The sequence below is a fragment of the Elgaria multicarinata genome, chromosome 8, assembly GCF_023053635.1.
Source record: "Elgaria multicarinata webbii isolate HBS135686 ecotype San Diego chromosome 8, rElgMul1.1.pri, whole genome shotgun sequence".
In the NCBI taxonomy this organism is placed as follows: domain Eukaryota; kingdom Metazoa; phylum Chordata; class Lepidosauria; order Squamata; family Anguidae; genus Elgaria; species Elgaria multicarinata.
Window position 1 is genome coordinate 23,736,346 of NC_086178.1, and position 17,929 is coordinate 23,754,274.

The 17,929-nt window shown below is 42.9% G+C and overlaps 1 protein-coding gene across 1 annotated transcript in view; it reads left to right on the top strand.

Annotated features, from left to right (window-relative positions):
- Positions 1-17,929, top strand: part of WDR49 (WD repeat domain 49) — a 129,627-nt gene that overhangs the window by 33,446 nt on the left and 78,252 nt on the right. The window contains exons 6-7 of the mRNA XM_063131924.1: positions 1,456-1,604; positions 6,956-7,192. Of these exons, the coding sequence (XP_062987994.1) occupies positions 1,456-1,604; positions 6,956-7,192 (386 nt within the window). The remainder of the gene's footprint in view (positions 1-1,455; positions 1,605-6,955; positions 7,193-17,929) is intronic.

Consider the following 17,929-nt stretch of genomic DNA (forward strand, 5'->3'; position numbering starts at 1 on the left):
AAAAATATACAAATGAAGCTCAGTGAACCCTACCCTTTTTTGCTTTGTCATGAAGCTCAACTCCATGCAGAGCCAGTGTGGCGTAGTGGCTAGAGTGTTGGACTGGAAGTCGGGAGATCCAGGTTCTAGTCCCCAGTCATCCATGGAAGCTCCCTGGGTGACTTGGACAACCATCTGTCAGGGATGCTTTAGGGTGGATTCCTGCATTGAACAGGGGGTTGGACTCGATGGCCTTGTAGGCCCCTTCCAACTCTGCTATTCTACGTTTCTATGACTTTGGGCCAGTCAAAGACCCTCAGCCCAATCTACCTCACAGGGTTGTTGTTGTGAGGATAAAATGGAGAGGAGAAGGATTATGTATGCCGCTTTGGGTTCCTTGGAGGAGGAAAGGTGGGATATAAATATAACAAATAAATAAATACATAACTCTGAATGTTGCAGGGACAGTAGGTAAAAAGAACTCAGGGCTTTGGAAATGAGTTGGATAGTCAGGAAAACCAATAAAGATGTATTGCAAAGGATTGAAAAGGATGCTCTAAGAAATAGTGGATTATGAGTGCAATCCTTTGCATGTTTAGACAGAAAAAAAGTCCTACAACTCCTGGCATGGTTGGGCTGGCTGGCTGTGGAATGCCAGGAGTTTAGGACTTTCGCCCCCCCCCACCCCCGTCTAAACATGCATTGGTTTGTACCCTTAAGTTGCAATTGACAGAAAACTAGAATGAAGAGGAGCAAGAAGGGGCTTAAACAATACTGAATCAAGGAAATTGCACAGAAGACTTAGAGTTTCATGTATGGAGACCTAAAAAACGTGAGCAAGGTAAAAGCGCTCACTTCAAAATAAAACATTAGGCCGTTATCTATACTTCATATTTATAAAACTGATCAAAATCGGAAGAATAGGTACATGCCTTGATGCTTCAGTTTGTACCAGCTTAACTGGTATAAATCCTGGGAATTGTGATTTGATGTGAACTGGGGAATTTTTTGGCTAGATATAATGAGCCTCGCTGAAATTTCTAGGTCCGTGGGGAGAAGGGATGACTATTAAACTGATTTAAGTTTATGATGTAGATAAGTCTCGTTCATCCCCCCCATTTCTTTTTATTTTTATTATCTGTATCTGCGCAGCTGCAGAGATACAGATAATAAAATTTCAAAGGGGGGGAGGAACAGCCCTGATCCTCTCCTCCCCCCCCCCACCATTTTTATTTATTGATTACTTTTAAAACCCGGGGAAGTTTGCACTTGCATTCCTTCCCATTCAGACATCGGGAAGGAACGCAAGTGTGGGCTCAAGGCACCTCTTGGCACCAAAGTGCCGCCATAAAAACGGGGGCCTGGAGATTGGAAGAGAATCCATCGCCTTTACGCAGTTGCTTCAACTGTGGTGTATCCATTAGTCATGTCTGGGATTTTAAAGAGAATGTGTTTCAATTTTGCGACTTTGAACAGCGACCGCAGGAATTAACCGCCGCGTTTGCCTTTGGAATCCTTATGTCTCATCGAAACCTGCTGGAATCCTGGAGGGCCATTCGGACAGCGTAATAGCTGTCCAGTTCATTACTGAGCGCAAACTGCTCTTTAGCTTCGCCAAGGATAAGGTGAGTTTTGGAACAGCCTGCAAAGCGGAGACCATTACTCTTCCTCTAGGCAAGACTCCAGGAAAGAAAATGAAACCCAGAGGGCCCTAGTTTTGCAGTCCAGTGGCTGCTCCGCTTTGCAACACTGATGACTAAAGGTATATAACAGGGGCAGGGCAGCTTTGGGAGATCAGGGGGGCATTTGTTCTCCACGGATGTCCCCCATGGGCCCATGGGCCACATTCCCTGCAGGCAGTATTTTTTTGTTTTTATTTGTAGCAGTATGAAGTGCCCAAAGGGTAAAAATTAGCTTTTTTGCCAACTACATTTGACACTTTTTGGTGCTCCTTAGCTGCTACAAAAATAAAAGCATCTCCCCCAAATTTGGGGGTATAGTGTGGGTCACATGTGGTTCGTGGGTCTGACTCTAATACATTAAGGCAGCCTTCCCCAATCTGCTGCCCGCCAGACGTTTTGGACTTCAACTCCCATCACCTCCAGCTAGCACAGTCAATAGCCAGGAATCCTGGGAGTTGTCATCCAAAAGATCAGGAGGGCACTAGGTCGGGGAAGCTGTATTAAGGAAGTTATTACAGATGGGTGCGACGTCACCGACCTTTACACTAGGCCCGTCGCATAAACCCTTCTCAGGCCAAGCACCACCACTTGAAAACCTGAGGGAGGGTTAAATTAAACCTTTCCTCTAGCTATGAGGGAAACAGGTTTAATTCAGGATCTGCTCTAAATATACTGTGGGTATAATATGGGGTGGGTGTTCAATAACTGCAAGGCAGGTAAATAATGCTAAGCTGACATGTGGTATTTGGTAGCTAACAAAATAATAATAAGTTTATTGTTATTTAAAAGCATGATAATAACAACAACAACAACAATAATAATAATACTTTCAATCCTACCTAATCTAAACTCTCCACACACCAACCACCTCACTCGCTTTACACCATTCCTAAATCCCTAGAATCCAAACTCTTCAATAAACAACTCTCTCTCTCACACGTACTACTCAAACTCCCAACACTCTCCTTATATACTCCTCCCCACACCTATTACATCATAAACCACACCCACTCAGTTATAACGTCCCATATTTACCAGACATACTAATCTAGACATATACCATATACTCAATTGTGGGATTACGCCACAACAGGCCATGCTTTCCTGAGGATTCATCCTGCCTCTCTTCTAGGGCGACAATAACACAGATTTGCTTCTTAGGTTTGTTTTCTTTACAGGTTGCTCCAAGTAAGTAATATGTTTTGTGGCAGCCCACTTATTTCAATGGGCTCTCCTTCTCCCATTCTTCCTCCTGCACTTGCTTCTTCACCCTGCCTAGCTAGATATTTTCCCTCAGTTGTCTTTTGAAAGGCCGCATCACTGGGTTAGTGAAAAGAACCTCTGGATATCAGCTTTGAGCGCCTGATGGCCCTGTCTCTTTCTTGCCCTTAACTTGGCTCTGTTCCTCAAAGTCTTCCTCAATGGCCGGTGTACCAGGCTAATTAGTACTCAGGGCTTCAAATTGTTTGGTCTAGATGCCAGCTCTTCGTTTATGTGAGCAGAGGCTGCTTCAACTACTCCTTATGGGCTTCTTCTAAATATTAGGATTTTCTGTTTGATATCGAGGAGAGTGATGTCCATTTACTCCTATTTTGAGGAATTTTCAAGTCAGCCCCCATGTTTTATAAATAGCCCTGAGTACTGATAACTGCTATAAAACTGTTATAAAGCGCTTTAACACAGTAGTGTAGATCCGGCCCTAGTCTGTTCACACATTGGCCAACCAACTGCCCATGGGAAACCCACAAGCAGGACATGTGTGCAACAGAACCCTCCCACCCATGTTCTCCAGAAACTGGTGTACATAGGCCTAATTTCTCTGGTACTGGAGGTAGCTTGTAGCTAACAGGACTAGTAGACAATGATAGCCTTCTCCTCCATGGATTTGTCCAATCCCCCTTTAAAGCCATCTAAATTGGTTTAGTTTGGCCATCACGACATCCTGTGGTAGTGTATTCCATAGTTTAACTATTTGTGGTGTGAAGAAGTCCTTCATAGAATCATAGAATAGTAGAGTTGGAAGGGGCCTATAAGGCCATCGAGTCCAACCCCCTGCTCAATACAGGAATCCACCCTAAAGCATACCTGACAGATCATTGTCCAGTTGTCTCTTGAAGGCCTCTAGTGTGGGAGAGCCCACAACCTCCCTAGGTAACTGGTTCCATTATCATACTGCTCTAACAGGAAGTTTTTTTCTGATGTCCAGCCAGAATCTGACTTCCTGTAACTTGACCCCATTTTTCCATGTCCTGCACTCTGGGCTGATCGAGAAGAGATCGTGGCCCTCCTCTGTGTGACAACCTTTTAAGTATTTGAAGAGTGCTATCATGTCTCCCCTCAATCTTCTCTTCTCCAGGCTAAACATGCCCAGTTGTTTCAGTCTCTCCTCATAGGGCTTTGTTTCCAGACCCCTGATCATCCTGGTTGCCCTTCCTTTTCTCTATACTGAATCTCCCACCAATCAGCTTCATTGGATAATCCTATTGGGTCCTAGTATTATGAGAGAGACAGAAAAAAAATCTCTGTTTCCACATTTTCTATACCTTTCATAACAGTGTGTAGTTTGACCTTCAGGCTGCTGTGAAATGTACAGGAGCAGGGCAAGTGGAAAGTCCCCTTTTAGTCGCATCCCCCCCCCCGCCCCCAATGTAGATCCAAGACTGAAACTTAGCTTTATGTTCAGAGAGCTGAGAGAACGTGTCCTGATTCCAGCTTCAAACAAAAATTCTATTAACCTGCCACTAAGCCTCTCAATGAGTTTGTTAACGTTGTTTCCCCTTTGGTTGCTTAGCCATTATTTTACAAGCAGTCCTGTGTCATTCTTGGCATTAGCATGAATCCGTTTCACTTTGATGGATGAACGGGTATCTGAGTTGGTAGTTATTTACATACAAACCCTTCTGCTCTGCTAGAGGAATCTCTAACAACTGCCAGCCAACCCCAATCAAACATGTACTACACAATGTCGTGTAGGACAAGGGATGGAATCAAACAAGATGAAAAGGCACCCTTTGCAAAAAAGCCTTGATTTGACAGCTCGGTTAAAAAAAAAAAAGGAAAGAAAGATATATAGTAGTCTGTGATTGGGTTTCTGCTTCAAATCGGACAAGACCTTGATTTGGGAAGAGAACAATTATTTATTTTAGTTTGGCCATGTCTGCATTCATATATTTCAGTTTAGGGATTTGAATGTGGATTTTTAGAACAGAATTACATGCAGGGGTGCAAATGGCCAGGAGTTGTGCAGTAATGGGAATCTTGCTACACCACAAATGCAAATGCATTTTGAAATGGTGATCTGAAGCTGGTGTGGGTTGGAAAACTGGGCTTCGTAGAGAAGTACAGGGAGGGAGACATGGTTGGTAGGAGCTCCTTCTAGGGTGGCGCATTATGCATCACCCAAAAAGAGAACTTGCGAGGGCATCCATTTGCATGTGCTAATGTATATTTATAGAATCACATTTAGCAAGACTTATAGAAATACAAGTCTTCTCATCACAGTGGGGAACAATATGAACAGGTGACTTGTATGCTAGCTCAGTATACTGTCCAGGTGCTAGCTATGGGTGACCAGCTTGAACACACACCCATCCCGGACAGCCCTTCAAATAGAGGGTGCCTTCAAACAGAGGACTGTCATCTTTAAAGTGGGGCACCTGGACACTCTAGGGCCTTCCCTACTTTCCAGATTGCTGTCCCTGTGCGCTTGCGTACATGGTCCAAGCATACCTCTCCCGCTATCATCCCACACACAAAATTTCATGAGTTTCTATTTAAATTCTGAAATTACATTTCCTACATTTCTGAAATTATACACTAATCCACATGGGGGCTTTCCTAGCATGCGCCCAAATGCCCCCTACTTTTTGCTGTATTTATTTATTTATTGCATTTTTATACCGCCCAATAGCTGAAGCTCTCTGGGCAGTTCTCAAAAATTAAAACCATTCGAAGTATAAAGCAAACAGTATAAAAGCATGATATAAAAGACAATACAAAAGCACAACCAGGATAAAATCAGCAGCAGTGCAGAAATACAAATTTTAAATACATATTTAAAACAGCAAAGTTAAAATTAAATTTATAGACTGTTAAAATGCTGAGAGAATAAAAAGGCCTTCATCAGGCATCTGGAAAAATATAGTGTAGGTGCCAGGCAAACCTCCTTTAGGGAGCTCATTCCACATCTGGGGTGCCACAGCAGAGAAGGCCCTGTGCCTGGTAGCCACCTGCCTTACTTTCTTTGGCAGGGGCTCACGGAGAAGGACCCCTGAGGAGGACCTTCAGTGTTTCAGGCAGATACATATGGGAGGAGGCGTTCCTTCAAATAGCCTGCCCCCAAGCCATTTAGGGCTTTAAATGTTAACACCAGCAGTTTGAATCGGGCCCGGACCTGGACTGGCAGCCAATGAAGCTGGAAAAAGGACTGGCATGATGTGGTCTCGTTGGCCAGTCTCTGTTAGTAAATGTTGTTCTTTCTTTCTTTGCAATATTTATATGCCACACTATATCTAATAAGATTGCCAAGTGGTGATCAATAAAAAGGAAAAAAGAAGAAGAAAAAGAAAACAGAATCAAAATATTTAAAATCAAATGTTAATATATTTTCTAGCCTGAAGAAGAGCTCTGCAAAGCTTCATATTATTTTGTAACTTTTGGTTAGTACTAATGAAGACATTGTTCTATCGATTTTTCACACACACACACACACACACACACACACACACACGAATGAAAAGTACAGCTGAAAACATTTTAAAAACAGACCAATTCATTTTAAAGTGCCGTTTTACTGGCTATTTTCCATGGCGTTATCATGGATTATCTCTCCGAATCCATTTCTCTTGCAGGTTCACACTCAAATTGATAGCCAAAACACATAGTCAGGTGGGTTAGCCATTCTTGCAGTTTTTGACGAGTGCTTCTTGCTGAAATGTGTTTCAGCTTCTGCCAGCTTTTGACAATGTGCAAAAAGAGAACCCCAGTTTCATTAACCGTAGAGCCTGAAGTGACATCTGAACAGGACCTAGATTTTTTTAAATTTAAAGCTATAAAATTTTAAATTTTAGATTTTTTTTTAAAATTAAATCTATAAAAATATATAAACTGGATGCTCTACTAGTGTTAATTTATTTTGGTTTTGGACTGATTTATCTTGCTCATTGCATTGCCTGCATATTGGTTGATTCTACCCCAATGCTTTGATTTTATAAAGTATCCATTTCTGCATCCTCTGAATTAAGAAAAAAGAAAGTTGGTGAGTTCCGATTTCTTCATTTCTCCATTGTGCACAGGTATTAAGAATCTGGGACATTCAACACCAGCTTTGTGTACAAAGGATTGCTGGTTCCTTCCCCAAAAGTCTAGATTTCCATTCTGTACTTTACTTTGATGAATCCCGTGGACGTCTTTTCATCTCGTTTAACAACCAGTTGACATTGCTGGAAATGGAACCGGATTCAGGCAAAAGCAGAGTCGCGAGTCACAGGAAAGCAGTGACTTGCATTCTCTACAATTCTGTATTCAAGCAGGTAAAAAAAAAAAAAAAAGGGCGGGGGGGGGGGGAAGAAAAACTTTCCTGTATTTGCCTGATAAGGAACTTTAATCTCTGATTCATGATTTCTTTAATGTGATTTTTCAAACAAGTAGAGCTAAAGCTCAGGAGACAATTGAATTTGGAAAGGAAATTATGTCACACTGGTGTGCACTAATTGTAAGCTTTCCATGGCTTTGCTGCAAAGGATTATGGGCAGTCTGGCTACCCAAGAGATTTATTTCAATAGTGGATGCCAGTGAATTCAGTATGCCTTGTGTCTATTTATTTCAGCGTGCTCAAAGGTGGATTTTGGTATTGCATATAACACGGGCATAAAACCTGGGTTCCATGCATTCGTCTGCACAGGTGCAGAACCTGGCTCTCCCCATATCTCCCTAAACATCCAGTGTTTTGCTTGTATGAGGATAGATACGTTCTGTTCGTAGCTTTTGATGAATGCATGGAGATGTGGGGAGAGAGGGAGGGTCAATAGGTGTGACTTTGCTCCTCCTAAGAATGGGGGAGGAATTTGTGTGGTTCGCATTTGAATGCAAACTTACTTAATTTGCAAACTTAACTTAAAAACTCAATTATCGTTCAAAATTCACACTTCTCTGAATTTTGCAATAGAGTTCTCCATTTTATCTTTTTTTTAAAAAGGGAACAACCTTTTGTATATTTGGGGAAATAAATTAAAAATGCATAATTTTTTTCATGTGAACCATTAAAAATAATTTCTGAAAGTTCAAGATGAATTGAATTTAAGATTGGAGAAATGAGAAATGGAGAGAAACCGAAGTTCATCCCTATTCCATCTGTTCATATTCATGGATATGTTGTATGAATAAGAAGAAGAGGAAATGGTAGGCCCTCCAATGAAATCTATGGTGTCAGCACACTAAGAATACAGTTTGCAGTCCTGAGCGATCTACACTAAGCAGGATATGACACTTTGAAAACATTTTGAAGACTGTATAGGGAGTGTGTCATGGGCCTCAACAGTTGTCACTACTGTTATAAACCGTTTTAAAGCAGCAGTGTAGATCCTGCCCTAGTCACTATACCTAAAAGAGGATATTGTAGAGCTGGAAAATGTACAGAAAAGGGAAACCAGAATGATCAGGGGCCTGGAGCAACTTTCCTATAAGGAAAATAGCCCTACAAAAAATGGTTATAGTGTTTGGAGCTATTTTCTTTGGGGGGGGGAATGGTGAGTGAGGGTAGGGGACATGACAGAAGCCTATACCAGTGGAGGTTGGTGGATCTAATTGTGGTGGGGCTGTGAATCCATTCTGGGTTTCAATCAGAACCAGCCAGAATTCTATAGGAGGTATCCAAGGTGCTGAATCCTAACCCCAAAATAAGTGGAAAGAAAAAGAAAGTTGGATTGTTCCTTTAGAGTTCTGGCTGGTCCTGACTGAACCCCAGAATGGATTCATAGACCCTCTGATATCGGAGCCACCAGCCTGCACTGGTGTATACAATTGTGAATGGTTTGGAGAAAGTGGATAGGAATGCATTTTCTCCCTGTCTCCTGATACTAGACCCAATTTGCATGCATATACTGCAGCATTCACTACCAAGAGATGTGCTGATGCCCCCAACCTAGGCAGCTTTAAAAAGGGGGATCTTATCCCCCATAATCCATGGGGGATAAGGATTTCACTGGCTACCAGTCATGACTTATTTCCACTCAAAAATGATGCTCAAGATGGCTATATGCTACCTCCAAGATCAAAGGCAGCAAGAACCTGAATACCAGATGCTGGGGATCAGGTGCAGGGAAGAACTATTCCCCTCATGTGCAGTTTCTGGGCTTTCCAGAACATCTGGTTGATCTTTACAGGAAACAGGATACTGGACTAGTTAGGCCTTTGGCCTGACCCATCTGGGTTCTTCTTATGAAATTATGCAAGGCAGGAAATGGAGTCAGGAGCTATGAATTCACATTCGGGCATGGCCTAAAATAGTGGGTGGCCATTTTAATTTTGTGCTTTTACCACTGCCTTCTTGGTACAGATTTACATAGCTAAATATAGGGCTTGAACAGGGAGATACCGAGCATTGTTTAGGGTGTGTTTACCCATCAGCAAACTTTTTATTATGTGTGTCTGGTTTGGGAGCATGGGGAGTGGGGAGTTTTAAGTTTTTCCAGGGCCAACCCAAGACATTAGGCTGCCTGATGCAGAGGACAGGATGATTGATGCCTCCTTCTATTTCATGTACTGATGGACTGGCAAAAGGATAGGGCCTACTCACTCCTCCTGCCCCTCCTCCCCAGCCATTCCACTCTCTAAACTAGCCTGCTGTCCTCAGGTGTCTTCATGGGGGCTTGATATATATAATAAAGACACAAGCCTATGCATGTTTAGACAGAGAAAAGGGCATACAAGTCCCAGCATTCCCAAGCCAGCCATGCACATGTGAAAAGGGCTGCCTTTGCATCAAGATGGTATCAAGGGTAGGCGTGATCAGGCACTCCTCAGCAAGGGCCCACTGTCAAGAGCACTCTGGAGATGCTCCCTCTCTTCACCATTACAACCTGCTTGTTTGCCTGCCTCTCGCTCTGGTTCAGATAACAGATGCCTCCTTCCTCACTGCTGCTCTGCCTGGCAAGCAAACAACTGCAAGCCATGATGAGAGAGAGGAGGAAGAGTAATAGCACATAGTGAGGCAGGTGGCCCATTCCAGATGCCTTATTCAAGGGCCCTCAAAAATCTAGAGTTGGCACTCCTAGTCATGGGAGCCTTCCCAATCATTGGGGAGAGCACCTTTGTCCATGTAGGTATGTAGCCACTCCTTTCCATATATCTTGCCCAGTCCATGAATGTTAGGGAGGTGCAGATCGTGGTTTGATATTGTTGCAGTTGGGACCATCATCGCCTAATCCCACCTGTGTCCATTTATTCTATGCATGGAGCACTATTTCAGCACTAATTTTCAATGGTCCAATTTAAATCATCCTACAATAAATTGGTGTTCCCCTCCCAACCATGAAGATGCTTCATCTTTCAATTCTGCATTGCTGCATGGTTAACAATAAGAACCCTAAGAAGAAATAATAATAATAATAATAATAATAATAATAATAATAATAATGGGATCTTACTTCCAGTTGCCACTGAAATCTGTTTTGAAAAACGTCCTTTGAAATAACCACACTGTGCCTTTCAGGCTCGTTGTAAGATATTATGCGTGCAGTGTAATTAGCGGAGATGCATGTTTCTCTCGGCACATTTCCCCAGAAGTGACTCACAGTATGGTGGCCCTGGATCACAGTTATATATTTCATAATAAAATGAATCGGTTAAATGCAAGGCCACTTGGTATGCAAGTTGGGTGTTGTTTGTCTTCACAGCACTGCGGCCCATGCGTTAGGAGCGCTACCTGCATCTCAATGAACAGCCAGGCTCAACAGACAGGAAAAGGCCCCCTGTGATTGATTCCTGCCACCTCTTCTCTCTCAGCTTGTGTCCAAACAGCATCTTTTAGCCTCCAGATTGAGATTCAGCTAAAGCAGACATCATGGCAGTATGCAGTACGATATGGAGCTACTGGTAGATCACCAACATTTGCCCTTTTTCTTCTTTTAAAACCACAGCGCGGTGATCTTCAGCATGTATGAGTCTTTTAGAACAAAGCAGAAACCTTGCGGTCAGTCAGATAAAGCAAATAGCTAGCCTGAATGCTATCACAGAAGCAGCTCCTATGCTCTACATTTATCACTAACTTTGGCTACAGTCCTAGGCACAGTTTCTTGGGAGCATGTTCTATGAATTCAGTAGGGCACACTTCCCAATAAATAATTATAAAATCCAGTTGGACGTCCCATTTTGTTGGGGATGCTACTTCATTAAAAATAACTGACTATGGTTCTTAAGACTTTATAAACAACCCGATCAGAGAGCAGATGGCATTTCCCCCCAAATCCCCATCAATAAACAGTATTCTAGTTTACACCTCATAAAAAACATGATTAGCAAGGACAAAAGTTGACAAGATTTAATTTATTATAATTTATTAGATTTTTATCCAATGCTTTATTCTGAGAGCTCAGGTCAACAGATACATTTCTCCCTACCATTTTTACGAATGTAAAGGTTTGGTACAATCCATTTCACCTGCATTTTGCAAATTGTCATGTGCCTTTTGTTTCATTATTTGCTCTTGGGCTGAATCGGATTTCCTCCCTAATTTTCCAAATTTGCGCAAATTCACACTTGGAAAAATGCACAATCCCCCCTATGCATATTTTCATGCTCTAGCCTTTGCGGGAAATGCACATTTTTGCCTGCTTTTTTTTAAATGTATTTTTCTACAACTAAAACTACGTATAAATTCCGAAGTAAAAACAACTGCTCTGCAAGTCTGTGTAATCCACACGATTGGTAAAAGCCAGTCCACTGCGGAATCCGTGGGTCAGAATCATAGAAAACTGAACTCATTAATTTCCATTGCAGACTTCTCGGACGTCCCCAGCCATTTTAACTTCAAAATGGCCTCTATGAAATCTATTAGGGTAACAAGTCCAATGACACACAGAGAGTTTCATAGCCTGAGTAGAGAACTGAATATTAGTTTCCCCAATCCCAGCCCAACCTTCTAACAATTACAGCATAATTTATTTGTTAAGAGTAGAGGCTGGTGGCTCTGATTTTGGTGGGGCTGCGAATCCATTTTGGGTTTCAGTCAGAACTAGCCAGAACTCTAAAGAAGCTACCCAAGGTGTTGAACCCTAGTCTCGTGGCTCTGATTTCAGTGGGATTGTGAATCCATTTTAGGTTTCAGTTAAATTTCAAATGCTCTCTGACTTTCATTTTGCATAGTGCTTCAAAAAGGGTGAAACTGAGTAAGTCTGCATTAAAATGTGAACTGAACAAATTTCTTCCCCATTCCTAGGGGGTGCTGTGTCCAGAACTAGACAGTCAGGTACATTGGTGCTGGTATTCTAGAATATTCTTCTGAGCAATACGTTGTGTTGTCATTGTTCTGCATCCACTTTGGCTTGATCTCTTCTCAGAAATAACTTGTCACTAGGGGTGTGCAAGGACCCCCCGCTCCGCTTCTCTTCCAGATCTGCGATTTGTGGATCAGGCCACTTCGCTCCACCCCCGCTCCGCCTATCTCCACTCTGCTGCGGAGCTCCAGATCCGGATCGGAGCTCCGTTTCCCCCCCCCCATAGGCTTGCATTAGGCTAAAAAAGTATACAACTTTTTTTCTGTTAAAGTTAGAAACCTCAAGTTTGGCACCATGACACCTCATGGATGTATACATACGCATGCCAAGACTCAAGGCAATCCCATCATCCCCTGATTTTTGGGGAATTTATGAAAATCGGACACCCCATTCACACCCCTTTCGATAGCTCTGTCAATTTGCACGTTAGAAACCTCAAACTTGCCACCATGACAGCTTATCCAAGGATACACATGCATGCCAGGACTCACGGCAGTCCCATCATCCCCTGATTTTTGGGGAATTTATGAAAATCGGGCACCCCATTCACACCCCTTTCGATAGCTCCGTCAATTTGCACATTAGAAACCTCAAACTCACCACCATGATAGCTTATCCAGGGATACACATGCATGCAAAGACTCAAGGCAGTCCCATCATCCCCTGATTTTTGGGGAATTTATGAAAATCGGGCACCCCATTCACACCCCTTTTGATAGCTCCGTCAAGTTGCACGTTAGAAACCTCAAATTTGCCACCATGACAGCTTATCCAGGGATACACATGCACGCCAAGACTCAAGGCAGTCCCATCATCCCCTGATTTTTGGGGAATTTATGAAAATCGGGCACCCCATTCACACCCCTTTCGATAGCTCCGTCAAGTTGCATGTTAGAAACCTCAAATTTGCCACCATGACAGCTTATCCAGGGATACACATGCATGCCAAGACTCAAGGCAGTCCCATTATCCCCTGATTTTTGGGGAATTTATGAAAATCGGGCACCCCATTCACACCCCTTTCGATAGCTCCGTCAAGTTGCATGTTAGAAACCTCAAATTTGCCACCATGACAGCTTATCCAGGGATACACATGCATGCCAAGACTCAAGGCAGTCCCATCATCCCCTGATTTTTGGGGAATTTATGAAAATCGGACACCCCATTTGCAGACATGGGCTGTTCTCCGATGGTTTGACAGATAAAAAAAATTGAAGTGGACACCCTCCCAGATGCCACCCTAATACTAATTATAATATTATGTATAAGAATATAATACTAATACTAATAATAATATGTATAAGAATATTACTAATACTATATGTAGGGAAATGGGACAAGAAGTGTGTATGCTTTGCCCAAACAGGATTTGAAATGCTCAATCTGTGGCTGTTGCACTTCACAAACAGTGCACACAGCACACTCACACAATAACACAGTCACACACACAGTCCAAGTAACAGAGAGAAGAAATAGAGAATATTTTTTTTGGGTATTTTTTTGTATTTAGAAGAAAGAAGGAAGATGAAACACTGTCAGGCTTTAAGAGAGGGAAGGGGGGGGGGAACCAACCAACCAAACAAACAAACACTCCAAAATTTAAAAATAAAGTTTATATTAAATCAAAGTAAGGGAAAAACACAGAGCAAACTAAGCAAAAAGTCAGAAAGAAGCAAACAAACACACACACATGCCAAGCTAAATCTAATCTATCTCCAAACACAGCAGCAGCACCTAACTAACTCCTCTCCCCACGAACGCAAAACCCACAAGACGCTGAGAGCTCAAAGCTCTGAGGGTGCCTCTGCCTTAGTCCCCCCCTCCAATGCTGGGATTGGAGTATGCTTCATGAGGTGATCAATTCTCATCAGGATTGGGAGTTGAATGTGCCTGTCATCGCTTCCAAAACAAAACAAAACAAAAAAAACCCCGCCGGTTTACCCGCTGTCCCTGTTTGTTTACCTGACTTTTCCAAAAATTCTAGCAAGCGAACCGCAGCATGCAGAGAGCTGAGAGTAGGCTCAAAATGACCCCCATCCATGACTCTCTAAGCACAATAAGTTTCAGAAAGATAGCTTAAAAAACAACACAGTTATCCCCGATTCTTTTCCGCAATGCAATCCTATGGGCAAATTTTTTCAAAATGGCGATCGGATCACTCCGCGTAAAGAGAAGCGCTCCGCCAATGGCCGCTTCTCTTCACCTTGCTTCTACGGGTCCCCGGTCCACTTCTACTCCTCCTCTGGGCAAGGCGGAGCAGGCCAATTCGCTTCTGATTCGCCACTTCTAATCGGAGCGGAGCACATCCCTACTTGTCACATCCTGCTTCTGATGGTGGTAAGCCCCATGCCCCACCATTTTTTATTTTATTATATTTATTATTGCTTTTATATGCTGCCTTTTTTCCTCCATGGAACCCAATGCGGCGTACATAATCCTCCTCCTCTCCATTTTATCCTCATAACAACAACCCTGTGAGGTAGGTTGGGTTGAGGGTCTGTGACTGGCCCAAAGTCATCCAGTGGGTTTCCATGGCTGAGTGGGGGCTAGAACCTGGATCTCCCGACTCCCAGTCCAATACTGTAGCCACTACACCACACTGGCTCTCTCATGTGATTCATGTGGTACTGTGTGGGTGTTAATGGATCCTCTTAAAATGCGAACTCGAGTCTCTTTCTCTACTTTGCTTTGGCTCCTCCCACAGTAGTGTTTTGGTTTACTTATCTCTCAGGAGTTTTCAGCCATCTAGTATTTCTCTTACAGTTGTGAACTGCAGCTGTCTGATCAAAACAAAACCCAACAAAAATACCCTGTTGCTTTGTTTCCACAACAGTTGTGCCTTTGTTTCTGTGGAGAGGAATAAAATAGACTATTCTCTCTGTACTTTGCTTTCCATTTTTTAAAAAAAATCCCCTGGGGGCCCACTCCACAGTGAAAGATGTGATTGATTTTATATATCAATGAAAATATCAACCTTTATACACCAGAGTGCAAGCAGTTAATACAACCTGGTACGGGTTTGTTTCACTGTGAAGCTAAAGGAGACAGAGGGACCCAAATATGAAAGTTAATGTACCTGTTAGTCCAGAGGTGCCTCAAGGGAGCCCTCTGTGGGAAAAAAAAATCAATAGGAGGAGGCAGAAGTTGTTAGATGAAAGCCGTGTGCTTGGAACAGCTGGTCACAGGGAGGAAAAGATCACAACAGGTCCAGGTAAAGGAGGGTCTGTGGAAGGGGTAATTAAGATGCTTCACCTGAACTGTATACATGAAGAGCACATTCCTCCTTGGAGAGGGACTGAAAATTGCTGCATCCAGTGCCCTTATGTTACATACTGCAGAGACAAAGGGCCTTTCCAGATACTCTGATTTTCTCAGAAGGCATAACTGCAACTGGAGCAAAACTGCTCTACTAAGCAAGTGGAGGAATTTATGTTTTACTTCATTGCAATCTTATGCTGCTCTTCCTCCAAGGAAGGGTGTAAAGGTTTCTCTCTCTCCCTTCTTTGGATTAGGCTGAAAGAGTGGGCCCCAGTGAGCTTTGTAGGGCTGTGCAGGGACCCCCCCCCCATCCACTTTGGATCCTGATCTGGACCTTCCGATCAGGTCTGAACCATTCTGGATCGATCTGCACCTCTTCTGAACCAATCCGGATCCGAATCTGGAGCGACATCCGGAAGTCCAGATCCCCCCCCCCAGACTTGCATTGGAAAAGAAAAACACCTATAACTTTTTTAGTTTTTAAGATAGAAACATGAAAATGGGCACCATGATAGCTTCTAAATATATCCTTCGTCATGGCCACTTTGAAGGAAATGGGAACATCTCTGATTTTGGGGGAAATTTTAAATTCCCCCTCATTTACAGAAATGCATTTATCTCTGTCATTTTTCAAGATACACACATGTAACTGGGTACCATGATAGCTTCCACATAAGACCTTAGGCATGGCCATTTTGAAAGAGGGCTGATCCGGACCTCCCCTGACCTGATTCGGATCCAAATTTAGGGGGTCCAGATTGGCCCGATCTGCTCCAGATCCGGGGATCTGGAATGGAGCGGAGCACAGCCCTAGAGCTTTGGGGCTCAGTGGGGATTTGAAACTGGGTTCAGCCTGATGCTCTAACCCAACCTTCCCCAACTGGTTGTATTGAACTAAAACACTCATAATCCCTAACCACTGGCCATGCTATCTGGGGTTGATGGGATTTGTGGTCTCAGAGACCTGGAGGGCACAACTTTGGTGAGAGCTTTTCTAACCGCTGCCTTGCACCCACACACTGGTTCAGCAGTTGCACCAATATCAGATCCTCTGGTCATGAGCAATTCTGGCCACTGACAAGTGCAACTGTGGCAGGTAGTTTGGTGTGGAGAAGATGCCATGGGAACCTGTGTGGGCAAGGATCTAGGTTCATTCTGCCAGTGGCAGCAGCCCACAAATGAATGAAAAGGCATCTTTGTTATATACTCAGGTAGTTACTCCATTGCATAACCCTTTTTTTTGGAGGTGACCAGATGCAAAAGAAGGCAGGGGTCCTGCAGCTTTAACTGTTGTGATGAAGAGGGAATTTCACCAGGTGCTGCATGCATACAAATATATTTACAGAAAAATGCTGCTGCTTAGTTCAGACATTGCATCACCAAGTCATGATTAACAGTGCCATCTTAAATATGTCTACTCAGAAGAAAGTCCCACTCCCGGTTAGTGTGTTAAAGGATTGCAACCTAACTTCACTGTAGCATGAAAGCTGGATTCAGGCTATAGTTCATGACTGGCTGGCAAACCGGAATCAAAACCATAGTTTGAAAGGGGGGTTGCAAACCATTGTTTCTGCTAACTATGCTTTAGTGGTTAAACAATTGTAACTACGCTTTAGTAGTTAAACCAATCAACCAAACTTAACTGAGCTAATTGTGGTCTGACGTTTGAATTGACAAATGATAGCCAAGGCCGTCACTCTGCCTCTGCTCAGGGGGAATTTCTGAAGCCGAGTGCTGTGGCTGTATAAAGCTGAGCATTGAAAGGATAGAAAATGAAAGCAGACAAGCAAGTTTAAAACATGGCTTTGCTGTTCTACATTTGGAAGCTCAAATAATGGCTTGGGTTGTAAATAGGGATGTTGGGCAAATCTGCAATCGAACCAAATGAGTTTGGATTTTTGTAAGTCCAACCCACACATTCTGTGCCGGACCAGCTTCTCCCCCACTAGGTGGGTTCCGTGAACTTGCATATATATATATATATATATATATATATATATATATATAATTTGCACAAACATTGACCTAGAAAAATACCGGGGGGAAACCCCCAGCCAAAAAGCACACATTTCCCCCATAGGCTGAAATGTGAAAATGCACATTTTGGGGGAGTTTGGGAATTTTCACATGTGCAAGTTTGCGCAAATTTGGAAACAAAAAAATCCAATTCCATTGATTTGCGGATGAGAGAATGAAAGGTGCCTGACAAACCACAAGACACAGACGGAATGGACTTTACACAACCTGCACATCCCTAGTTCTAAACAATAGTTAATTCAAATCATAATGCAAATCATGCTAAGATCTCTGAGTTGAGCCTCTGGTTTTTGATCAGCTTGTTCAGCAAAGGATCTTTTTTTCTCACTTAGATGAGTGGTGGAGACTTATAATAGATATGGGCAACTACTATGTATCACATTGCTGGATTTTTGCTTATGCAGTTGATTTGCCAAGCAGAGATAATTTATGATCCTGAAAGCAGATGGAATACTAGAGAACCACATTTGTTTAATAAGG